The 26522-nt window shown below is 42.9% G+C and overlaps 1 protein-coding gene across 1 annotated transcript in view; it reads right to left on the bottom strand.

Moving 5' to 3' along the window:
- Positions 1-26522, bottom strand: part of LOC308308142 (R3H domain-containing protein 1-like) — a gene marked incomplete at its 3' end in the record, with an annotated part of 127372 nt that overhangs the window by 30027 nt on the left and 70823 nt on the right. The window contains exons 6-16 of the mRNA XM_080753507.1: positions 25450-25509; positions 24030-24170; positions 23255-23363; positions 21180-21275; positions 21025-21053; positions 20275-20328; positions 17785-18002; positions 12828-13280; positions 5352-5506; positions 2582-2899; positions 1639-1719 (exon numbers count right to left, since the gene is read on the bottom strand). Of these exons, the coding sequence (XP_080609633.1) occupies positions 1639-1719; positions 2582-2899; positions 5352-5506; positions 12828-13280; positions 17785-18002; positions 20275-20328; positions 21025-21053; positions 21180-21275; positions 23255-23363; positions 24030-24170; positions 25450-25509 (1714 nt within the window). The remainder of the gene's footprint in view (positions 1-1638; positions 1720-2581; positions 2900-5351; positions 5507-12827; positions 13281-17784; positions 18003-20274; positions 20329-21024; positions 21054-21179; positions 21276-23254; positions 23364-24029; positions 24171-25449; positions 25510-26522) is intronic.

Genomic DNA, 26522 nt, shown 5'->3' with positions numbered 1-26522 from the left:
CGCCGCGTCTCAACTTCTTTCTGTGTCTCTTTTGGGAAATTAATGCCCTGCACTGCACAAAACTTTTGTTTGTTGAAGAACCCTGATTTAAACCATGCATGTCCAAAGCTGTTAGTAACAGCTTTGGACATGCATGGTTTAAATCAGGGTTCTTCAACAGGGGGTCCCTAGAGTTACTACAGGGGGTCCTCCAGTGATAGAAACATTTTTTCTTCCTTTTTTATATTAACCCTAGCGTCCATATTCTGAGATACATTCTGCCAAAAATAGCAGATCTACAAGCTCACAGCGCCTCGTGCTGCGAGGCGTTGTGAGCTTGTAGATCGGCAATTTTTGGTAAAGAGCTTTGGCGCAGAGGGGAAAAAGAGCAGACTAAGTACAGAGTGAAAGGTCAAGTATTGACGGTTCAAGTGGTTAAATATCAGAAAACAAAAATTTACATGAATCCAAAAATACACTGATGATCGTGCCGTCAAACAATGAAACGATATGGAAAACTATGAAGAGGTTGTGGGGGTCCCTGCTGAATCTCTCTCTCAACTGAAGGGTCCTTGGCCTGAAAACGTTGAAGCCCCCTGGTTTAAGTCATTGGTTCTCAACCTTTTTCATATCAAGGTCGATTATTTATTCTGCATTTGAGCCACATTTGAGCCACGGACTGCCACTTGATGTAGCGTCAAAAGGTGGAATGTTGTGTTGTTGTTGGATAAGATTGTGTCCACAATTCCATGCTGTATTGATGTTGGTAACACAGGAGATAACAAGCAAATGTTGGTTAAAAAAAGAAAGAAAGAAAAAATTTAACATTTTATGCTCTCAAGAGTTAAAGATCTATCAGGGTCCATTTGATTACCAACAATTCATCATTTAGCTGGGGACCACCTGGAACCCCCTCAAGGACCACTGGTGGTTCCCGGACCACTGGTTGAGAACCACTGCCCTACTGGACAAAAGCAACAGCTTCTGTCTGACAGCAACGATCTGTCCCCTTGATGTCCCCTTGATGTCCCCTTGATGTCTGTCCCCTTGATGTCCCCTTGATGTCCCCTTGATGTCCCCTTGATGTCGCCGCCGATTACAAACAAATAGCTCAAAAGACGAGTTCGACTTAAAGGACAACTTTCATATTCATTCATATTTTAGATTTTAATCAGAGAAAAGAAAAGGTGAATGTTAAAATGTTTTCAATACTTTGTTCTATGATTTTCGCACTTTTAATTATTTTGATTTCAGTGGGTGGGGGCATGCGTAAAAGTGGCTAAATATAAGATGCACTGCAATATTTCATGGGCATATGTGACTTTTGGGGGCTAGTAGTGTTACTGTAAATAGTAATAAAGAAATCGCTGGCTTATTGTGTCTAAAAATACATATTTAGCCACTTGTACGTATGGCCCCACCCACTGAAATCAAAATCGCTAAACGTGCTAAAACGACAGAACGAAGTAAACGAAAACATTTCAACACTCACCTTTTCTTTTCACTAATTACAATATAAAATATGAGCCTTGTTCACGAGACCCTCAAAAAACGGCATCCGCGACAACAACAACCCACTCGTCTGGCCTCTGCTCTCTAAACAGCAGCCATTCCAAACATGGGCTTGTTATTGTCTTGCCTCCCCTTCCTCTACTGAACCGAAGAGGGTGAGATGGAAGACGGCGACGAGATAAGAGAGCCGGTGGGTAGACGAGACGAGACGAGACGAGACTGAATGGTCTGAAAGGAGAGGAGGGAAGCGGTGAAGAGAGGAGGAGGAGGACCAGGGACGTGCTGGGCCCCTGATTCAGCCCGGGAGAAAAGAGTTGGAGAGGCCCTCATTTTGCGCTATAGATAGAGATCTCGCTCTATAGCGCTGCTTCTACTCAAAGATTTGCCATTTCAGATCATGACAAGTGACAAGCCAGTGGGCCAATTACTGTACATGAGTTATATTTCGTCGTTGTCGGGTGGAAACCTTGTATGTCCAAAACTGTTTGTTTTGTATTTATCATTTAAAAAATTATTTAAACTAGTGAAAACAGCTGATCTACAAGCACACAACGCCTCGCACCGCGAGGCGTTGTGTGCTTGTAGCGCTTGTAGCTTGTGTGCTTGTAGCTTGTAGCTTGTTTTCACTACTTTTGTGCAACAGCCTTTTATGATGAAGCAGGGCTTTGCTTTGCGAAAAAATGTATACATTTGAAACTTGGAGATACAAGGTTTCTGCCCGACAGTGACAATTTACTTTGTTGGCCGCCCAGCCCCCTTAAATGGAACGAAGGCCGACATTTTTTTTTTCTTTTCTAATGGCCGGCCTGGACCGACCGGGAATGAAACGGCCGTTCGGGAATTGTCCCACTTTTCCCAATGGCCAGCACGTCCCTGTGAAGCGGTGAAGAGAGGAGGAGGAGGAGGAGGAGGAATAAGAGACAAGGAGGTAGATAGGTACCACAGTGTATTGTTGGTTAGGGGAGGAGGAGGAGGAGGAGGAGGAGGAGGAGGAGGAGGAGGAGGAATAAGAGACAAGGAGGTAGATAGGTACCACAGTGTATTGTTGGTTAGGGGAGGAGGAATAAGAGACAAGGAGGTAGATAGGTACCACAGTGTATTGTTGGTTAGGGGAGGAGGAGGAGGAGGAGGAGGAATAAGAGACAAGGAGGAAGATAGGTACCACAGTGTATTGTTGGTTAGGGGAGGAGGAGGAGGAGGAGGAGGAATAAGAGACAAGGAGGTAGATAGGTACCACAGTGTATTGTTGGTTAGGGGAGGAGGAGGAGGAGGAGGAGGAATAAGAGACAAGGAGGAAGATAGGTACCACAGTGTATTGTTGGTTAGGGGAGGCGGAGAGCAGAGACGGTGGATAAGAGACCGTTGAGTACTGGATAGTCTGAGCGGAGGGCTGGAGGGGTCTGGCCGGCTGAGAGAGAGAAAGGTCACAGAACACAGAGAAAGAGAGAGAAAGAGAGAGAGAGAGAGAGAGAGCAGAGGAGAGGAAGAATAAGAGGTGGAGGTCAATGTGTTTTAGTTGAAGACAGACAAGGAGAGGAAAACAGCACAGCAAGAATAGGAACCCAAAAAAAATGTTTGTACCATCTTTAAACAAGTGGCAAACGCTGTTAGTTCATGATGCAGACAGAGAGAGCCAGAGCGGGGGAGTTTAAGTATGGATGGAGGGAGGGAGAGAGGGAGGGAGGGAGGGAGAGAGAGAGCGGTCGTTCAGGGAACGGTTCTGATCGGTAATGATTCTAATTAATCCATTCAGAACGGGTACACCTTATTGTGTATCATTATTTTATGCTTTAACTATTGAAAAATAGCAGATATGCAAGCTCACAGCACGGCACCGAGTGCCGCGCTGTGACCTTGTATATCTGCTATTTTTGAAAAATCGTGAACATTAGAATTTTGACCCGATTCTATCCACCTCTTTCCGCAGGAGTTTACTGGAGAATGTTTTGCACCACACTTCCGGTTAACAGCAGACATACAAGCTCACGTCGCGTCGCAGATGCAACCGTTGTGAGCTTGTAGATCACACTCGGCTGCGGCGCCGGAAGCTCCGTGCAACTTCTGCGCAATGCATGATGGGATGTTTTAAAGTTGTGGATAAGTGTCTTTTGAATCCTTCTAAGATTTTTTGAAAAACCTATGTTTCTATGTCAGCAATCTGGGTAGCCATTGTCCTTTTCACTTTGAAAAGGACGATGTTCTTGAGAGACTACTATGTCAGTGGTTCTCAATTTTTTTCATGTGAAGGACTCCCAAAATGATATGTATTTGGCCACGGACCCCAATCACAAAATATTTAGTTCCAGGGACCCCCCAGAAGCAAAATTTGAGTTAGAAATGTTCGCTTTGAAAATACATATATTCAAAGATTTGCACACATTTTCATCACTTTTTCAAAAATAGCAGATCTACAAGCTCGCAGCGCGGCACTCGGTGCCGCGCTGTGAGCTTGTATATCTGCTATTTTTCACTGGTTAAAGCATTCAATGATTCTAGGCCTAAACGGGTTAAGACAAAAGGGCTTAGTCAACGGATGACCATGATATGACTGCTTCCATCAAGGTCGACTGGTGGAAATCAATTAGATGGGGCGTTAATGTGAGAAGCGTGGGGGGCTGCTCTCTCTCTCTCTCTCTCTCTCTCTCTCTCTCTCTCTCTCTCGCTCAACTCGGAGCAAACATCTCTGCTATTCCCAGAAAGCTCTCATCAAGCTGCTCCCCTCATGCCTGACGCCGTCGGTTCTGTAATATTAGGAAGGGACGTGGTTTTCCCCACCGGGCTGAGAGCTTGCTTTCTTCCCCCGTGACCCCTGGGCGGCGCACCATCGCCACCGAGGGGTCAACTCAATTTCCACTCCTGCTATTTCCGCTAATGAAACTCAAAACCTTATGGCTCCCGAGGTAAGAAAAAAAATAATAAAGAAAGAAATACATGTGCAGAACTTTGCATGACAGCTTTGTGACAAGAAGGGGGGGGGATTGCAGATTGCTAATGGTAACTCTACCGGCATCTATGAATGCTAATGATAATCGTTTGGGCTTTCCAATACACCGGAGGTGGTGGAGGGGGCTAAGGGGGGCACAGTTTAATTGACATTTGAACTCTTTTCATTTACTCTTGACGGGGGCGGCGACTCAAGAGAGCCACAGGTCGCCAACTTTTGCTAAACGAACGACACTGCACGAATATCAAGCAACGTAAACCAGACGCGGAATGATTTGACTGATCTATGCCAGCTGGCATCTCCTGAACTGGATTTATGCAAGGACAACATCGAGACAAGCGCTGACCCCAAGCTAAACCGTTCCAAATGTGATGGTACCGATTAGGGATGCACCAATCTAAATATATCGGCCACATATCGGACGATATTAGCCAGTATCTTGTCAATATGATCGGTATCGGCAAATATAGTTGACATTTACCGATGGCATATTTTTCTCTGTTTGATAAGCATCAATTTCGCGTCATCTATGTTGGTGTGGTGGTTATTTTTTTCTATTTTTCCCCCGCAAAAATGGGGGAAAAACACAAAATTTAAAAAATAATAAAAAATATCAGTATCGGCTGAGTTGTAATTTTAAACATCGGCTAATCATTTCCATATCGGTAAATTCCGATCCCGGTTCCTCAATGTTGGTTTCCGATTCCTTCGGTTCCCGGATCCCAACCCTAGTTAACTCATTCATTGCCTTTTCAAAATGGCCCCCAAGTTCCTCACTGCCATGTTCCTAAATTTCTAGTGCACGGATACATTTTTAGTGCACGGATCCGTGCACGCCCATGCCTAGATCATGCACCATATGTGTTGGTTTTAGTGTTAAGTGTGGTGGTGCCTTAAAGGGCAGCAGCAAACAGACCTGGGAGAGGACGTGATTGGCCGGCTGGTGCTGGTGGGGGCCGGGAGGGGGCGGGGGCAGCGGGGGCAGGGGCTGCTGGCTCCTCCCCTGCTGGGGGGGGCCCAGGCTGGGACTGTAGACCACTGCACTGCCGTCTGGGTTCAAGAAGGGCTGGCCTGGGGGGGGGGGGAGAGAAAAAACAGCGGTATAATTTAAGTGTTGATCAGTGGTAGAAAAAGTACTCAAATGATTTATTTAAACCAAAGTAGCAACACCACATTATAACAATACTCTGTTACACGTAAAAGACCCGTGGTCAAAATGTTACTGGAGTAAAATTACAAAAATATTGGCATAAAAATATAGGCCTACTTAACTCAGTGAATGCCACCCTTTATTCAAAATCTACAAAACTGGTGCCAGCCATTTTGCTTAATTTTGCCTTTTTATGGGGGCCAAAATCATATTTTGTACTTAAATTACATATATAAATCTATGCTTCTATCGAAAGCCACACTACCCCTCTTACAAAGGAAAACATGTATATTTATATATATATATCCTATCATTAGATTTGGGCTTCAATAGAACATGTGTAAGATGTCTTGATCATCATCATATGTGTGTGCTGTGATGGGCCCTGTATGCAATCTGGAGTGCAATACCATTTGAAAACCACCAGAGGGTGGTCTCCTACTATCTGATCAACTAACAGAAGAAGGAAGAAGACGTCCATGTTTTTTTTGGTTTGGGCCTGTTGTTTACATTTTGGCCAGGCCTTTTAGCTAGCATGCTAACACACTTCGGAACCCTGGCGATCGCGATCAAGGATAGGTAGAGAAGAATGGATGGCACCGCTGGAATCCTGAGAATTTTCTGCGTTTTTTGAGTACTTATAGTTCGTCAGGGATGCACGGGAAAGTGTATAAACGAACGTTTTAGATAACATTTAAACGGCCGGAACCAATCTTCGGCTATACCGATTTTCCGCCGGACTGTGTTACACTGGTGCTACAGTCAAATCGGCCGTATCGCTCAGGTCACGGAGGCATATGGCCAACTTCTAGAGCGATTTTTTTGAAATTACAATTATGAAAAAATGATAAAACTTTTGATTAATTAAAAAGACGTAAAAGACGTTTATGGCACCGAGGTCCAAAGACGTATAAGACGTTTATGGCGTTCAGTGAGTTAAGAACCTATATTTTCACTAAAATGAAAATAGCAGATCTACAAGCTCACAACACCTCGCGATGTGACGCGGTGTGGGCTTGTAGATTGTCTGTTTTCAAACAGCCTCGGTATAAAATAGGGCTAAAGTGGATTAATGTATATTTTATAATATAATCATTTATATCTGCAAAGTAACTTGTAATTAAATGTTCCAATTCCAAATAAAAGTAGTGGAATAAAAGTACAATATGTGGATCCGAGATGTAGTGGAGTAGAAGTAAAAGTATTGTGAATTGGAAATACTCAAGTAAAGTACAAATATCTCAAAAACAAATCTACTTAGTTACTTTACGCCACTGGATTTCGTCAACTTAACCTATGATGAAAAATGTTCCTCGACTACCTTCTTTCGTGTTGTTTTCTTGCACGGTGTTGTTGTGTTGTTGGTTTCATGTTATATGTAAGGCTGGGACTTTAACTGATTAATTGCGATTAATTAATTACAGAAAATTAACGCGATTAAAAAGATTAACGCATTTTAATCGCACTTAGTTTTTGCACCACAGAACCTTCAGTTTCGGGCATACCGATCATAGCGATGCACCAACCAAGAAGAGACAACAAACGCGAAGGGAGAAGTAGCCGATCAGAGTGCTTTGTTTGGCCCAGTGGATGCGAAATTTAGGTTTAAAAAACTCACTCGTTGATTCACTCGTACAACAAAATGTGTTTTAATTGAAAAAAAAAGCTTCTCAGGTCAAATATCGATGTGCGATTAATTGCGATTAATTAATCACAGAGCCTGTAATTAATTAGATTAAAAGTTTTAATCGCATCCCAGCCCTAGATGTGAAAAAAGGAAGGATTGAATGCACACCTGTAATGTTGCCGAAACAAATTCCTATGTGTTTTACACAATGGTGAATAAAGGAATCTGAATCTGAATCTGAATCACAGGCGGAAACTAAATAAAAACTAAGCTATGATGTAAACGAAGACTAACTATAAAATACAAAAAAAAAAAAACTAGACTAAAAATGTTAGGGAGGGACTAGTGGAGAAGAGATGCAATAGAACCAAATTACATGTGATTTTTGTTTGGTCGCGCTCGGGTGTTGCGCTCTGAAAATAGCAGATCTACAAGCTCAACGCGTTGCTTGTAGATGGGCTATTTCCATCATGCAAACAAGTGTAAAATCAGGTATTATGACGCCATCAAGGCCCGCCAACATACATTTTATAGACTTTCAGACTACTAAAATATGACTAAAACCAAATTGTATTAAAAAAAGACTAAACTAAATTACATTTTGCTGTAAAAAATCAACACTGGTATAACTGAAACAGCCCTGGTCATCAATGAGACAGAAATATAATCAAAGCACCTCAATAATTCATCAAACACGATAATTCATCAAGGTTTAATTAACAAGAACTCAAATGCTCTGTTTGATAAAACAATTGTTCAGCAACTATGATCCATATTCACAATAAACCCATCAAATGCCATAAATTAAAACCCCATTCTCCGTTCAAACACGACATTGCCAATCCCCCCATTAGAAAGATGAAACTATGATATTTTCTAGTGACTTCTAGTGTCAAAATATATTGAAGGCAGGAAAGCTGTCATTTTGTATGTAACAAAGAGATCCACTTGCATATGCCTCAAGTCCACCGCTCTCTGCAAACATCTATAATGAATGTGTACCGCACTTTTTAAGAAACACATTATGTGTGGAGAATCTATAACATCTAGCCAAGGCTAAATAATGAATGTAATATATTTGCCCTCTTTTTTATCCTAGGGTTCATTTCTGAATTGCTGATGAAAAAGAAATACACAGTGCTCTTCTCTTGTGCTTTTCCTGTGCTGATACTTTGTGAATGTATTTATTTATGAATGCATTTCTCAGAGGCTTCACTGTGAAATAAGACTGGCTCGGAACGTTGATCCTTTTGAAAAGGTGGTTTTCTTTTATATATAAAAAGGTGCTTTTCTTTTATATAAAAAAAAAGGTTTGCTGGGAAGCAGCATATCTCAGCTCCAGTGTTTTTGATCTCTCCATCACTTTTTATTTTAAAATAGCAGATCTACAAGCTCACAACGCGACGCGTTGTGAGCTTGTAGATCGGCTATTTTCAGCACGCAACCAAGTGTAAAATCAGCCATTACCATGTCATCAACGCCTGCCAAAATACATTTCAGTTGACTAAATCAACTGTAGATTTAGTCGACTAAAATCGTATGATATTTAGTCGACTAAAATTAGACTAAAACTAAAACTTTTCAGGAGACAAAATTATGACTAAAACTAAATGACATTTTATTCAAAAGACTATGGCTAAAACTAAATCAAAATCTGCTGTCAAAAACAACACTGGTTATTTCCTTGTGAGCTGTTATGTACACAACTTCCTATTTGCCAATCCACCCCCCCCCCCCCCCCCAACAGAAGGTCAATAATCAGTTACACACCCTGAACAGCTGAAAAAACAACATATTATTAATGCCAGTCGTACCCTGTCCTTATCAGCATCATGCATATTTAATACGAGCAGAGAGAATACATATTTAATACGAGCAGAGAGAAGGACATCAAGAGGCCAGACTTTCCCTTTTCTTCCATATTCAATTACGAGTACAGTATGGCTTCATTATCCGCATCTCAGCAAACACTTCGGGGGGATTTGTTTTGACCGGCGTCGGTCGGTCGTATTGATCTTGCGAAGAGACAGCTATCGTTTTTCAAAGTGCCTTAGAGTTCCAAGTCTGACTGTGGGAGGGAAGACGAGGGAAGAAGTGAAGAGGTCGTCTCATTTGCATGCAAGCCCACATCGTTAAGACGTTGGCGCGCCGTGTCGGTTTCAGAACCATTTGGAGGGGAAATTATACACTTTTTTCAGCTGGTTCAAGTTTACTTTTTAAAAAGGGCAATCAAAGCCGACGAGGCAAGTTCTAATTATCGTCCTCCGTAGTAAAAGCACTCACGACTTTTACATCTCGAAACTCAAACATCCATTAATAATGCATGACGCTTTGTTGGTCGTCTTTTTTTCCCCCACTGTCCTACCAATTTGGCACACGGGCACAAAACCTTCCCCGTTGTTTGCGCTCTGTCTCATTACCCCACAGAACAAATGAACAAGCTGAGTGAAGGGTTGCACAGTTTTAGCGTCATGAATCCAAGTTGTGTTTTCCATTTGAGCTGAGCAAATCAAAGCTGTGTTAGTTTCCAGTTTAGCTGTGTAAATGTAAGTAGTGTTAGTTTCCAGTTAAGAATTAAAGTGACAGGACAAGCCAGAGAATTAAAGTGACAGAGACAGACAAGCAAGTGACCTTCACACATAGATCGTCGCGGGACCACCTTGCTAAAGCCGACTTAGAATGCAACAAGGGTTGGGATCCTTTAGGACAGGGGTCTTCAACGTTTTCAGGCCATGGACCCCCAAACTGATGGGGAGATGGAGCAGGGACCCCCTACCTCGTAGGGTGGGGGTGGGGCTATACATATAACATAATGTATATGTATGTATAAAATTGTGTTTCATGTGTATAAACATACCATGTTATTGTGCATTCAATACTATGCTATTAAAATAATAGATTAACTCATTTAGTGCTCCTGAAATTAACGGATTAAAATGTCCAGCGTGCCTCCCGCAGGCTGCATCCACGACCGTTGTCTTATTTTGAAGGCCAGAAGTCCATAGCGTAAACACTTACGGTTTGACGTCATCGCGTCATTCACAGGAAGCGTCATCGTCAACATGTGGTTGTGTAATGGCAGATCGGTGCTTTTCAACATGTGTTATATAAGCGAGAATCTACTGCCATCCTCCCTTTAAAAGTGTTGTTTTGAGATAATGGACATTAAAGATGAGATTCCCCGTCTGCCTCAATGTTATGGGATTACTATTTTGTGCTCGTGGCTCCGTGATGATGATGAATCGGCGAGGGCGATCGTGTCAGGACCTTCCGGCACCAACAGGTAATAGAGTACCGCCGTTACAGTAATAGAGTACTTTTCACGAGTATACTCGGGATCGGCAGCATGTGCTACTCGAGTATTTTTCACGAGTATTCTCGGGATCGGCGCTAATTGAGTTAATATATTCATGTATGTAAAAGTGGCCGTAGCGCTGCCATTTATAAACATACCTTATTAACTGAGAACCAATGTCAATACTATCAATCTATCACCAACAATCTGTCAATTGCACAATAATCATGTAAGCTATTCAAAAGAGACAGAATCATGTTTTTTATATATATATTTAACTCATCCAGTGCCAAAACCGAACATGTTCGGTTTTTTAAAACGTATTACATATGCCAAAACCGAACATGTTCGGTTTTTGAAAAAAAAAAAAATTGAAAATTAAAAAAAAAAATTTTTTTTTTGGACCCCATCAAATCTAGTGAACATGATTTCAATCGCGATTTTGCATGTTCCACCCCCATACAACCCCATCTAACATACAGGGCAGCCATGTTTGTTTACATAACATGTAAAACATAATGGCGATTATCTCAAGAATGCCTGAACGGATTTCCAATCGGATTTTTTTGTTTGAAAGCTGTGAACAAACTGCACAAATCCACTCCAATGCAATCCAGGATTGCATTGGATTTTTTAGAGCTCATTCTTCTCTGTTTTTTTCCCATGCATGAGGTGTGCAAGGTTTAATCATGGCTAAGTTCACGAAAATAAGGCTTCTAAAATGCTTGGTAGCCAATAGCTAACTTCAAGCTAACTTCATCCTCTTCCTGTACATGCACAAAGGAAAGTGTTCAGGCAAGTCATGGCTGCAGGGCTTCTGCATATACCAGCATATCTCTATGGGATTTTCTATGGCACCTGGGGCGCCCTCTAGTGGTGAACGGGGGGCACTAAAAGAGTTAAAGACAAATTACTTTTTTTTTTAAATAAAAATACAAAAATAGAAAAATAAAAATATAAAAATATATTAAAAAAAAAAAAAATTCCTCCAACAATTTCGGGGAGATGACTGTTGAAGACCCCTGCTTTAGGACATTTTAACGATTCCCTCTCAACGGTCCCATTCCTTAACGGTTACCTTTAATGATTCCTATAAGGGGTTCCAAATAGACCTTGGTCTGCGACTCAAGAGTGTACAAATGACAACCACTCGTTTAGTAATTGCATAGCAGATGTGAAGACGGCGTGATCAAACCGGTTCCCTAAAAAACAGTTCCTAAAATGTGACAGAACTGATTCCGGAACCCAACCCTAAAGCCTAAACCACACCAATTCGACTAGTCGCAACTCCTTGCAACAAAACAGTTTTAGGGCCACTCCACACCAACGCAACTCCTTGCAACTGCCATTGGGGATAATGGTTGCAAGTAGTTGCAGTCAACCGTTTGGTTGCATGGCCAATTATTGGTGTAGTTTGGGCTTAACCCTGCAAGACCCAAATTAAATTCTACTTGCCAAAAAAATAAAAAAAATCAGATGGTGTTGTAGGAGTCCTAATCAGAGGAAATGTAATGTTTTTTTTTATATATATATATGTTTTTGTAAGGTTTTATAGCCATAAATCATAAATCATGCTCTAATTTACTTTATGGGATATTTTTCACAATAATAACATATGTACATGTTCTAGACATTCTAATGATCACCAAAAAAGTATTAGTCATTTTACTTATGTTTTAGTGAGGAATAGCTTCAGTGAAAAAGTGAGATGTTGTTCGTCCAGACTCCAGAGATCTTGAAGTTGTGTGAATGTCAGCCTCTGTGGGCGGTATTTATATGCAAATATCGTGGCCAATGGCATTGTAATACTAAACAATAGGATCCAATGGTGATGTTTAGGTGAAAAAAGAACAGGAAAACAAATTATTTAAACTCTTTTTTTTTTGGATAAAATAGAAATGTTGCAAAAAAGCTACGCTGGGCCTTGCAGGGTTAAATGCAACCATCAGTCCCCTTAGCCTAGCTGGAGCTAGACTTCATCCCCACACATGTTAAAACCTATGGTTAAAACATATACGCAGTTACTAGTTAGCTGCATTGTATATAGGCTGGCCCCAGGCTACAGTCCCCTACCCACCCATCCCCAGGTTTCATTGTATATAGGCTGGCCCCCAGGCTACAGTCCCCTACCCACCCATCCCCAGGTTTCATTGTATATAGGCTGGCCCCAGGCTACAGTCCCCTACCCACCCATCCCCAGGTTTCATTGTATATAGGCTGGCCCCAGGCTACAGTCCCCTACCCACCCATCCCCAGGTTTCATTGTATATAGGCTGGCCCCAGGCTACAGTCCCCTACCCACCCATCCCCAGGTACCAACCTGTGTGCGGGTTGACCAAGATACTCCCCGGCGGGATTCCTGCAGCTTCCAGCGGAAGCAAATAGTAGCTAGTAGTGTTAGTGGAGGCTGTCAGAGGAGGAGGAGGAGGAGGAAGAGGAGGAGGAGGAGGATGTGGTTGAGGCAGGGGTGGTTGAGGCAGGGACGGGGGAGGAGGTGGCGGCGGGTGGTGGTGGTGGTGGTGGTGCGGGTGCAGCACTGGCGGCCCGCCAGTCCTGCCCACCTGGTAAGACACAGAGCTGCTAGTGCAGTCGAGCGGGTAGGCTGCTGCTGCTGCTGCTGCTGCTGCCACGGCGGGCTGCGGCGGCGCCGGCGCCGGGGGGACGTGGCCGCCCGCCACCGCCTGGGTTAGCGCTGGGATTGGGAGGGGCGGCTGGGAGCGAGACAGAGACCCCGTGGACGAGCCTACGCTACTAGACGACTCTGAACCCGAACCTGAAGGAGGTGGGAAAAGGAGGAACAAGAAGGAAGGAAGGAAGGCCTTAACCACTAAAGGACGTTCTTTTTCTCTCAAGGACAAAGTGTGTTTCTCTCTAGGACAAAGTGTGTCGCTGGACCAAATGGAAGGATGACTTTTTCAAACCATCTTCATATAATTGGTCCTCACTAATGTTCATGATCAAATAGAAAAAAAGAAGAAAAAAAAAAACAGGAGGGCTGTGGGTAGTTCAGAAACCCGCCTACCAGTGACAGGTGGTAAGTGGTTTTCTGAAATGCCACAGGCCTCCTATGAGACACAGAAGATCTAAGCCATTTACCATGAGAGGGAGTGGGTTGATGGCTGATGGTAAATCAGCCAACAACCCACGACCCTCGAATGGTAAATTGCTTTTCTACCACTTCTACCATATAAATGAAAGAAAACACAGTTGTAACTTGCAAGGTGATTTAGTTATACAACTGCAACACAAGAGTGGGTGGGGTCCATGAGCCAACTCAAGGTTGTTGACTGATTTACCACTGTTTTAAGCCAATCAGAATCCAGTATCTGAACATGTGACCACAACAAGTGGTAGAATGTGCTATTTTGTCATGGATATTAGTGAGGACAAAGTAGTGAAGTAGTCCTTTAAGTTAATGCAATTGGGCTGTTGAAAATGTGTTATTTTTCATCGAGCGACACGCTCGTAGTATAAACTGGGCTTTCGAGTCACAGCAGAGTCACAGCATGCTCTTTTAGTTAAGAGAAAAGACAGGACAGTACAAAGGAACAGCAGCTCTTTTAGTTAAGAGAAAAGACAGGACAGTACAGGAGGGCATGCGGTGAAGGTGGTTAAAAGGTGGAAGAGGCGATGTCGGCGGTGTGTTGGTGGAAGAGACAAAAACAAATACCGGCTATTAATAACAGCCGTCAGTGGATAGAACTGTGTCATCGGCATAGCTTGGCTGCACTATAATTGACAACAAACTCAAAGAAATACTTTGAGGGGTCAAAAAACCAAACTCCAAATGTATACAACTCATTATCTATTCTAATTACCTGTGGGAGAGTTACTGCCATAAACTGGGAAAAAAGATAATGATATTACCGTCTCTACACGACGTGTTAATTAATTTTTTGATTAATGTCTTCATTTAGTTTTTAGTTTTTTCTCCCCCCCACGTTGTTTTTATATGTGCCACAACTACTGTGTGAGGGGATCACTGTTGCACCCCAATATAATTAGCTCATTAAATGATCGGGATCTTCCGAGTAAGCCTGATTGAAGGGAGGATATTTGCTTGAGGTGAAAACAAAATAGCGCAGCTCTTGTCATGCAGACAAGATCGCGTGTCTCTCAACCTTTTCCTGGCGGCAGTTGAACTCATTTTGAATTCACACATTTCTGATATTCTCCCGCCAATAATATAACAACCAATAAATGAAAGGGTGAAATGGGGTTGAGAGAGGGAGCTCTTATACAGAGAGAGGGGTTTTGGAGGGCTGTGTGGAGACGTGCTGCTGGGGCAGAAGAGCCTTGGAGAGCACGCTGTCATGACGAGACAGAGTGGAGAAGAGTGAGAGGTGGAGTAATCAGCGGCACGCAGCTACTCTAAACCCATTTAGACCTAGAATTATTGAATGCTTTTAACTATTGAAAAATAGCAGATCTACAAGCTCACAGCGCGCGCTGCGAGCTTGTAGATCAGCTATTTTAAAAAAATCATTTTTTCATTTATTTTTCTTTGAATATATCTATTTAAAAGCAAACATTTGTAACTCAAATATTTGCTTCTCGGGGGTCCCTGGAACACCATATTTTGAGATGGGAGTCTGTTGCCAAATACCTGCAATTTGGGGGTCCTTGACAAGAAAAAGGTTTGAGAACCACTGATTTAGAGGAAGGATTTAGAAGTCGGGTCAAAGATCGGGTCAAAGATATTCAAAGACATATTTTCACGATTTTTCAAAAATAGCAGATCTACAAGCTCGCAGCGCGGCACTCGGTGCCGCGCTGCGAGCTTGTAGATCTGCTGTTTTTCAATAGTTAAAGTATAAAATAATGGTTGAAGTGGTTAAAATCTAACGCGACTCGGTCTTTGAGGGCTAAACTACAAAGAGCTCAGTCTGCTACTGCCAAACCACGGCAGGAGAGCGCTTCGTCAATGTCATCTGCTTGGTTGGAAAACTGAGAAATCAAATCAAAGGCAGGAAATGGGGCTGTCACGTTTATGACATTTTACATGACGATTAATTGTCACTCAAATAATTGCGATTAACGATTTAATTGTGTTTTTGTCATTGACAATTACATTTCTGTTTGGCTTGTAGGCTTTGAAGTTGCACATGGCAGATATGACACATAACCTGAATATACAAAGAAATTAAGGACATATTTGACAACTTTACACTTTAAAAAAGAACATTGATAGTGGAAATAGCCGATCTACAAGCTCACAATGCGTCGCATAGCGACGCGTTGTGAGCTTGTAGATCTGCTATTTCCACTATTTTTTTTTATGTTTGAACATATATAAACATTTTTCAACACGCAAACGATTATGACGATTATCACAAAATAATTGCGATTAGACGATTATGTAATAATTGTGACAGCCCTAGCAGGAAAAAAAAGAGATACAAAATGGCATGGCTTGTTTTTTCTCTCCAGCTTGGCCTGCCCTGCGTCCGGTGCCACCACACTGGCAGCTTGGCCTGCCCTGCGTCCGGTGCCACCACACTGGCGCAGCAACCGTCCGGTGCCACCACACTGGCGCAGCAACCGACTTAACATTTAGTTAAGAGCATGGTGTCCGATGGTTCATAATAATATAACTCTTGCAACAAAGGCATGGTGGGACGAGGGACGAGGGCGGTTCACATTCACAACATGGTGGGACGAGGGACGAGGGCGGTTCACATTCACAACATGGTGGGACGAGGGCGGTTCACATTCACAACATGTGTCTTTTGTCGGATTCTTCTGAGCGTGACTCACAAGGCGAGTCACAAGTTGTGAGTGACTCAAGTTGTTTTCCGATATCGGAATATCGGAAATGCCCAATGCGGCCCAAAACGGGTGGCATCGGTGAGTACGCCAGTCTATGGGCCGAATACATCAGGCGATGATAGCTTGTTTACGCTACTCACGTGCAGTGTTGGCAGACAATATACGTTTAGACTGATAATCTATACTCGTAGCATCCAACCTCTTTATACATGTGTTCATGCTTTGCTAGCGATGTGGATGGACAGCCGGTTCGGTGTTTCTCAAAAAACCTTAATGTCACTGAGGTCTAAAAGCTTAACTGAGCCTCGCGGGTCCTTTAAGGTTACAATGATGTCATTTAAATCAATCTGCTGCTGCACAAACCATCGACTTAATTGTCATTGAGTTTTTTTAATGCAATTGAATTTCCTGCCAACTGCCAACCCGCGTTAAAAACGCTACACATGGTGTGTGCGAGCCAACTTCATTATTGTACCACTGTGCTTACTGGCTACTAAGCGGAAAAGTAAAAAAAAAAGAAAAGTCGCCTGGAAATGACATCATCAAAAACTGAAAATCTCTGCAATATCTTAAAGTGACAAATTACAAACATTAACCAACACCTCAGTGTGAAAGCGAAACACCTGAGCCCAACACTGATAGCAACTATTTCACGTCCCATGCAAGGTTAGAAGTATACAGCTTTATATTTGTATTTTTAATGCAGCGGTATCGGATCGGTACTCTGTATAAGCCAGAACTCATGTTAAGGTTATCGGGAATCCGGAAAGAATGGTATGGATACATCTCCAGTACTACTGACCAGTCAGTGAATGGAATGCTACAGACCAATCAGTGAATGGAATGCTACAGACCAATCAGTGAATGGAGTGCTACAGACCAATCAGTGGATGGAGTGCTACAGACCAATCAGTGGATGGAGTGCTACAGACCAATCAGTGGATGGAGTGCTACAGACCAATCAGTGAATGGAGTGCTACAGACCAATCAGTGGATGGAGTGCTACAGACCAATCAGTGGATGGAGTGCTACTGACCAGTCAGTGGATGGAGTGCTACAGACCAATCAGTGAATGGAGTGCAACAGACCAATCAGTGGATGGGGTGGACTACTGACCAGCGAATGGATAGGGTGCATGGGGTGCCGAGTGGGGAGTCAAAAACCTGACATGTGTGGCAGATGATGGATGGAGTATCTAAAGGGCATGAAACCAACTACTTCACCAACTCGCCACAGAGGCATCGATGCGGATTCACACAATTCCCCCACAGCTAATGTGTTTGTTAGTTAAACAAAAGGAACAGACAGATTGTCGCAGGACTGACCAGACCGACCAAACGTCTTCACGGAAAGTAGCAAAATCTACACGCTCAACGCGTCACGCCTATGAGCTTGTAAGATGCGATTTTCGCCTAATCCCCCCAGTTTGCAGAGTACGTCAAAGTTGTTGATTCCAGGCCCCCCTGGGATGTTTCATGGAAGGAGGAGGAAGCACCACAACAACTCACCCGTCTTGGAGAGGCGGCCCATGCTCTTGCTGCTGCCCGAGCTGTCGCCGCGGATGAGCACGGAGATGCCGCTGAAGCTGCTGGCCTTGGTCATGGCCGGCCGCAGGTTGCGGTTGGAGCTGTCCGAGTCCGTGCTGCTCCACGGCCGCGGGTCGCTGTACTTGGGCTCGTTCTCGGAGCTGCTCTGGCGGCTGTTGGCGGAGCGGCCGTCTTTTAACCTGAAAACGAAACAGATTTTCAAATGCAGTGCCGTGGTGGACATGTTTTAAAAGCCTTTAAGACCTGGAAAGCATCTGGCGTCACTTTACATTTTAACCACGTTTAACCATTATTTTATCGTTGAGTTACTGAGGTTAACATGGCAGTGTTTCCCCTATATGCATTTTACCGTGGCGGCCCGACACTCCTTGGATTTTGGCCACCACAAAGGTGCCACAAAGGTGTCAGTAAAGTAGACCACTGTAGGTCAAAGGTGTCAGTAAAGTAGACCACTGTAGGTCAAAGGTGTCAGTAAAGTAGACCACTGTAGGTCAAAGGTGTCAGTAAAGTAGACCACTGTAGGTCTTAAAGGTGTCAGTAAAGTAGACCACTGTAGGTCTTAAAGTAGACCACTGTAGGTCTTAAAGTAGACCACTGTAGGTCTTAAAGTAGACCACTGTAGGTCTACGCCTGCTCGCTAGAATGGGTTTTGTTTTTGTAACGAACTTGAGAAAGCCCTGCTGGGTGAAACGTTGTTTGCTGGTTGAAAATAAAAAGAAAAGACGGGAGAGCATTATATCGTATAATAAACGTATAATACGTAAACGTATCGTGTGCGGACATTATCCCTTATTCATTCACTGTTTCCTGGATCCAGCACCGTATACAAGTTTTGGAGATGTGCATATGCTATTCCTTTGGTCTTTGTTTTGTAACGAGCACAGTGAATTCCACGCTGGAGGAATAGCCGATTAATCATCTGTTGTCTACGATGAGGAGCGATGGAGATGGAGTGGGGGGGTAACCAGACTAACCACGCTGGCTGTAGAAAGTTTAGAAACCGTGTCACTGACTTCATTTGGGAGAAAAAGAAAGCGACCGATGGTGAAAATGCATAATTATGACAACCCTTAGCCCGACTGTTTCAGGGCTACTATGACAAAACTAAAGTTTTCCCATTAAGCAAGTAAGAATACAATTTGATGTATTGTGTGTTAATAAGCATACATATTTAAGGAGGTTATTTCAATCGGCGATCGCTCACGTGCGCAAGCACGTGACCGCATGCCACTGGTTCACACTGTGTGTGTGCCAATGTTATGTTATGGTTCAGGGCTTAGGCTGTTTGATTTGTCTCCACAGTCTGTGGAGGGAAAGGGAAGGTGTTGATCTGGACTGGAGATAGATTCCGAGATAGATCCATTTTCTACAGATCATTCCATTGCTTCCAGCGGTGGATTAAACTTCCTGATTCCGTTTTCTCTCGATGTATTATGGGGATTTGAGTTTTTTGCTTCAGTGACTGCTTCACAGACCGCACGCTGCGGTTTAACATCATATCCTGACTTGGGGCCACACCATGCTTTTAAAAAAATATATTTTGTATAAATATTGGTCCATAATACGGTTTTATACAGGTTTTAGCCTAAACAACCATTCATATATTGAAATTTCATGTTCTGTCCGTCTCCAATTCGAAGCCATTTCAGATGCAATATCAAAAGGCCCTTTGTTGGCAACGGGGCGCTGTCTTTGGGCAAAAATTGGCACCACTTTACCCCGCCCACCTCACAGTCTCAATAGAATATAGCCTCCCAAAAAGTACCGCCCCCTTCTCGAGGGAAAGTAACGGTTTTGGACATACAAGGTTTTCACCTGACAGTAGGGCATTCACCAAATATTTGAATATTTGAATATCAAAGTCACTATTCGACGTTGTTCACCGAAGTCGAATATTCGCTTATTTAGATTTTTTAATTGTTTTCTCTTTAAAAAATATATAGTTTATAAAGCTTGGCTAGATAAGGGTTCTCAAACCTTTTTAGGCCGTGACCCCCCAAAATAAACATATTGAACTGGGGACCCCCACCCTGACAAGCACTTGGAATTGTAGGTACAGTATTACATTTAATGTGACTCGGTTCCGCAGATAAATATTGTGAAAATAGCAGATCTACATGCTCACAGTGAGCATGTAGATCTGCTATTTTCACAAAGTTCGCCTCTTGCTTACTTAATATTTGACAGTTTGGCCAGTTCTGTCGAATATTCGACTAATCGAAGACTTTGAGGTCGAATAATTTGAATACTAAAAATCACTATTCGTGAATACCCTACCTGACAGTGACGATATTATGCATTTTTATGATCCGTTTAATGTCTTAATTAATTGCTGCCGAGAGCACCCCAGACCCCCTGGCGCTAATAGAGTTCCAATCAATCCAACATTAGCACCACAGTCATAAAGTAGCGTCACAGCCTTATTATGAAAAAAAAGAAAGAAACATTCACCTAAATATCTGCCGCCTCTGCTGAGTGCTGTTGCAGGCGTCATCTTCTTGTATCCTGCGGACACAGAAGACAGCATATTGTAACGTAACAACCTCGCGGGCATAATTATGCCATGCAAATTAATGGTTCACCTTAACCCATTCAGAACGGGTACACATTATTTTGTATTATCATTTCATGCTTTAACTATTGAAAAATAGCAGATATACAAGCTTGTATATACAAGCTTGTAGATCTGCTATTTTTGAAAAATCGCGAACATTTGAATTTTGACCCGATTCTATAAGTGTCTTTTGAATCCTTCTAAGGTTTTTTGAAAAACCTATGTTTCTATGTCAGCAATCTGGCCAGCCATCGTCAAAGAAAAGGTCCTTTTCACTTAACTGGAGCTCAGTTAGTCTGTTCTTGAGAGAATACTATGTCAGTGGTTTTCATGTGAAGGACCCCCAAAATGTTATGTATTTGGCCACGGACCCCCATCTCAAAATATTTAGTTCCAGGGACCCCCCAGAAGCAAAATTTGAGTTACAAACGTTCGCTTTAAAAATACATCATGTTCAAAGAATTGCTCACATTTTCACAACTTTTTCAAAAATAGCAGATCTACAAGCTCACAGCGTGGCACTCGTTGCCGCGCTGTGAGCTTGTATATCTGCTATTTTTCAATAGCTAAAGCATTAAATAATTCTAGGCCCTAAATGGGTTAAAACAGGTTAGGAGGGAGAGAGAGAGGGAGGGAGGCAGGCATACCTTTTTTCAAGAGCATAGCCATCTGGACCCTGGAACATAAAATATTGAAGCATTGCTTACTTTTCAGACACAAACGTACACATATACACTCATTTATTGAACGGTAATCTTTTTTTCTGTTTGGTGGTAAAAAAAAAAAAAAACAACATTCTCACATCTTGAGCGAATATCCTGTCTCTGGCTCGCTGGTACTCCTCTTCTCTCTCCTCTATGGACTTGCTCCGTCTGTCGTCCTTCAACCGCATTCGCATCTGAGGACGTGGGGGGGAAAACACAAGAAAAATAAATACCCACAAGTTTTAAGATGGGGGCTCCGAGGCCATATACCAGGGGTTGCCAAACTTTTTTGTCTCAGGGCTCCCCATAAATATTTTTTTAATCCGAGGCACCCCTACATTATAATTTTCACTCCCAGCACCTTATATTTACAGCATATTGTCGTTGTTGGGTTAGAAACCTTGTGTGTCCAAAACAGTTCGTTTGGTATTTATAATCTATAAAATGTACTAAACTAGTGAAAACAGCAGATCTACAAGCACACAACGCGTTGTGTGCTTGTAGATCGGCTGTTTTCACTAGATTTGTGCGACAGTCTTGTATGATGAAGCAGGGCTTTGCTTTACCAAAAGACGTACACATTTGAAACTTGGGAGATACGAGGTTTCTGCCCGACAGTGACGATATTTTAGTGATTATGTTGCGAGGAAAACGTTGAGATAATAGCCATTTTGGTTAGAACTGATTGAAAATAACTTCAAGTTTAAAATGATACTAAATATGATACTAAAGTGTCCAAATAAATTCCAAATATTATCAAATTATCTCGCGGCACCCCTGGACTGCAGTCGCGGCACCCCAGGGTGCCCCGTCACCCACTTTGAAAACCCCTGCCATATCCATATAGATATCAAGTTGAGGGTCCTTGAAACTGAGCGTACACAACTTGTCGCACTGCAACATTATGGGCTTCTAGATTGGCTATTTTTTTTAGTTCAAGACATTACTACACTGTGTGTGTGTGTGTGTGTGTGTGTATGTGTGTGTGTGTGTGTGTGTGTGTGTGTGTGTGTGTGTGTGTGTGTGTGTGTGTGTGTGTGTGTGTGTGTGTGTGTGTGTGTGTGTGTGTGTGTGTTAAAGCCCCTGCACAGGCACTTTCTATTATCGAAAAAATGTCTCGTTAAAATATTCGCATTCATCAAAAACAATGGGCAGCCACCTATTGGTTTCAATGAAGAATGCTGACAATGCTTATGCACCCCCCCCCCCCCCCCCACACACACACACACACACACACACACACACACACACACACACACACACACACACACACACACACACACACACACACACACACACACACACACCCACACCCACACCCACACCCACACCATGTTGTGTGGATTTTTAGAAAAAAACTGCAAACGTTCAGGTTCCTTGTCTAAAGCTTGCCAACCCACTAACTCAACTAAACAGGTGCATATCACCAACAGGCAATGGTGCCAAGGCACTAATTAAAACCTTTGACAAATACACCCAAAATAGGGACACCAGGGTTAATTTGGTAATGTATTTTATGCTTTTAAGTTGTGATATGATAATGAAACATGAACGTCAAACGAATCAGAGTCAACATTTCCCAAATGGAGAGCCATGTTTGTAAAGTTCAAAATATGATTATTTTGGGTGAGGGGGTTGAAAACCAGTGATCTACACCAGTGGTTCTCAAGCCTTTTAGCCTGTGACCCAAACTAGTGAATCCGAGGCACTCCTACATTATAATTCTCACTCCCAGCACCTTATATTTATAGCATGTCGTCGTTGTCGTGTGGAAACCTTGTATGTCCAAAACCGTTTTGTATTTATCATCTATAAAATGTACTAAACTAGTGAAAACAGCAGATCTACAAGCACATTGTGTGCTTGTAGATCGTCTGTTTTCACTAGTTTTGTGCGACAGTCTTGTGTGATGAAGCAGGGCTTTGCTTTACCATCAGATGTACACATTTGAAACTTGGAGATACAAGGTTTCTGCCCGACAGTGATGATATTTTAGTGATTATGTTACGAGGAAAACGTTGAGATAACAGCCATTTTGGTTAGAACTGACTGAAAATAACTTCAAGTTTAAAATGATACTAAACATTTTTTCAAGTGTCCAAATAAATTCCAAATATTATCAAATGATCTCGCGGCACCCCTGGATTGCCGTCGCGGCACCCCGGGAACGTACCATGTTGTCATCTTTGTCCGAGCTGGAGTTGTCCCTTTTGAGAATGTAGCGCTTCTGGAAGTCGTCCGTCTTGTCGTCTTTGATGTGTTCTGAGAACTTCTGATCAGGTCTGCAGAGGGCAAGGAGGGGAGGGGAGGGGAGGGGAGGGGAGGGGAGGGGAGAGGAGGGGAGGGGAGGGGAAAAGGAACAGAAAAATGAAAACCCGGGGCACTCATGAGGGGTTCTGCTTCAAGAAAACCTGAGAAGTTTACACCTGCCTCTTTATGCCTTCTAAGCCTGCCTACTTCAGCCTCTGAGCTGCCACCCCTCCCCAACCCCCACCACACGATATTGAAAAATGCAGATAATTAGGTTTCCCCCCAAAAAAAACTCATTTCGGGGGGAGGGGTGGGGGTGGGGGGGGAGGGACCGCACAGGAAAATCTGTTTTGCCCTCGTATTGAAGATACAGAGTCAGTAATTTCTGCAAGCCTAAGCCGTTTGAATTAAAGCAGGCCACGAGAAAAATTCAATTCTTGGGATGCGGAGAAGAGGATTGGAGGCTCTGTGTGTGAGAGTGTGTGTGTGTGTGTGTGTGTGTGTGTGAGTATGTGTGCGTGCGTGCGTGCGTGCGTTTGTGTGTGTGTGTGTGTGTGTGTGTGTGTGTGTGTGTGTGTGTGTGTGTGTGTGTGTGTGTGTGTGTGTGTGTGTGTGTGTGTGTGTGTGTGTGTGCGTGCGTGCGTGTGTGCGTGTGTTCGTGTCTGTGTGTGTGTGTATGTAAGCAAGAGATTACTCACATTCTCGTATTGCTAGTTTTGTTGATGATTACAGATTTCCCGGTTGGGTCCACGTTGTGGTCGAGGCCAAAGTAGGCGGCCACTCGGTGCAGCAGCATTCTGTGGTACGAGGTCATTGGGGGGAACTTTCTCTTCTGGCTTCTGACGAACGTCACGGAACGGAGGGAGGGAGAGAGAGAGAGAGGAGGGGGGGGGGGGGGAGAGAGAGAGAGAGGGCAGAGGAAACAAATCAATAATTCAACAGCAGGACCAAGGGGGGACAATTAGAAACACACTTTTTTTTCTTCTCTTAAACAGCACCGCTTCGAACATAGCCCCGGAGCCAAATCTCATTAGCGCTCCCCGGGGCGCCGTGCCGTGCGGAACCATCACAGGGGGAAATTATGCGGACTTTAAGCCATTCAGAACGGGTACACATCATTGTGTATCATTATTTTATGCTTTAACCATTGAAAAATAGCAGATATACAAGCTCACAGCGCGGCAACGAGTGCCGCGCTGCGAGCTTGTAGATCTGCTATTTTTTTTAAATCTTGAAAATTAGACTTTTGACCCGATTCTATAAGTGTCTTATGAATCCTTCTAAGGTTTTTTGAAAAACCTATGTTTCTATGTCAGCAATCTGGCCAGCCATCGTCAAAGAAAAGGTCCTTTTCAAATAAATGGAGCTCAGTTAAGCCATTTGCACACAGGACAGTTGCGTTTTTTTCGTTTGCTGCGTGAATAAAACGCATTGGATTTGGTGTGCAATGCTGTGCGGAATCTGCGCTGCGGATCCCAAAAGGAGTCATAAAAGGAGTGATGAGTTTTTTACCGCATGCGACAAGACGCACGAATCGAACTGGGTTCGATCGAGAAAAAAACGCACGGCAGCAGCCACTCGTCGCACGGCTAATTCGGATCCGGTGTGCATGAGGTCGTAGAGAATCTTTGTTTTCTTTTTAAAAAATTAAATTGTCCGTTTTATCCGTGCGGATAAACGCGCCTGTGTGCAAAGGGCTTTTGTCTGTTCTTGAGAGACTACTATGTCAGTGGTTCTCATACTTTTTCATGTGAAGGACCCCCCAAAATGATATGTATATGGCCACGGACCCCCATCTCAAAATATTTAGTTCCAGGGACCCCCCAGAAGCTAAATTTGAGTTACAAACGTTCGCTTTGAAAATACATGTATTCAAAGATTTGCACGCAGTTTTCACGACTTTAAAAAAAATAGCAGATCTACAAGCTTGCAGCGCGGCACTCGGTGCCGCGCTGTGAGCTTGTATATCAGCTATTTTTCACTGGTTAAAGCGTTCAATAATTCGAGGTCTAAATGGGTTAATAGAAATGACAAGCAAAAGGGCTTATTGGCTTGAAGCGTAAAAAGCCTCCAAAAAGCATGAAGTGGGGGCCAAAAGGGAGCAACGCCCCGACTCACTCGTTGGTACTGATGAAATCCAGGATGTCTTGTTCCAGTTTCAGCAGCATCATTCTGTCCCTGTGAACGAACGTTAAAAAATATATACAATTAGGATATCGTCATGGTAATGTCAAGTGCTGAAAACGTTAACCTCTTGGAGAGCAGTCTTTCTCTTTACTCGTGCTTTATTCGTCGGTGTAAGACAAACAGCAGGCCGACACGAGGCAAAGACAACGTGTCTGGAAGCTAGCGTTGTCGGGCTGATCATGACATCTTAGCTGATGATACTTAATTGTCGTATATACGTGTATAATTGCGATTTCGGTTTTAATTGTGTTTTTCTGGCATTAAACATGGGAATATGTACACAAGTCAAAATGACATTTCTGTTTGCCTTTTAGGCTTCGAAAAACAAACAAACCAAAAAATGCACATTGCCAAAACAGGCTGTGCATTTAATGATTGTATACTTATATACGCGTTACAAACATTGTCAATGATTGCCGACATGGCAATCAATTGATCGGGTGAAAACCTTGTATGTCCAAAACCGTTCCTTTTTTGTCATCGTTCAAAAAACATTTTAAAACAGTGACAATAGTCGATCTTGTGTGATGAAGTAAGGCATTGATTTACAAAAAAAAAAAAAAAAAAAGGAAGAAAAAAAAACATAAGAATTTGAAACTTTGGAGATACGAGGTTTCGGCCTGACAATAGGGATGGGACGATATGAAAATGTCATATCACGATTATTGTGACAAAAGAAATCGCGATTTACGATATTATCGCGATAATCAAAATCCATTATCCTGGGGCGGAACATTTGCCAAAAAATAGCCGATCTACAAGCTCACAACTCGTCGCGGCGCGTTGTGAGCTTGTAGATCTGCTATTTTTTGGCAAAGACATTTTATAGAGAGTGAAAAAAATATGTATATCAAGTATGTATATTATAAGTACCTTATACAAATTATAAAGGGTTTATGTGGTACCGGATATGCAGCTCGGCAAATAAAAGGTGAATTGATCCCAGTGCATGACGGAGGACGATATCACGATATATTAAATCTCCACGACACGATTATTGCATC

Source organism: Nannobrachium achirus (genome assembly GCF_963921795.1).
Source record: "Nannobrachium achirus genome assembly, chromosome: 22".
Classification (NCBI taxonomy): Eukaryota; Metazoa; Chordata; class Actinopteri; order Myctophiformes; family Myctophidae; genus Nannobrachium; species Nannobrachium achirus.
The sequence above is the reverse complement of the archived record's forward strand: the minus strand, read 5'-3'. Positions and strand labels throughout refer to the sequence as shown.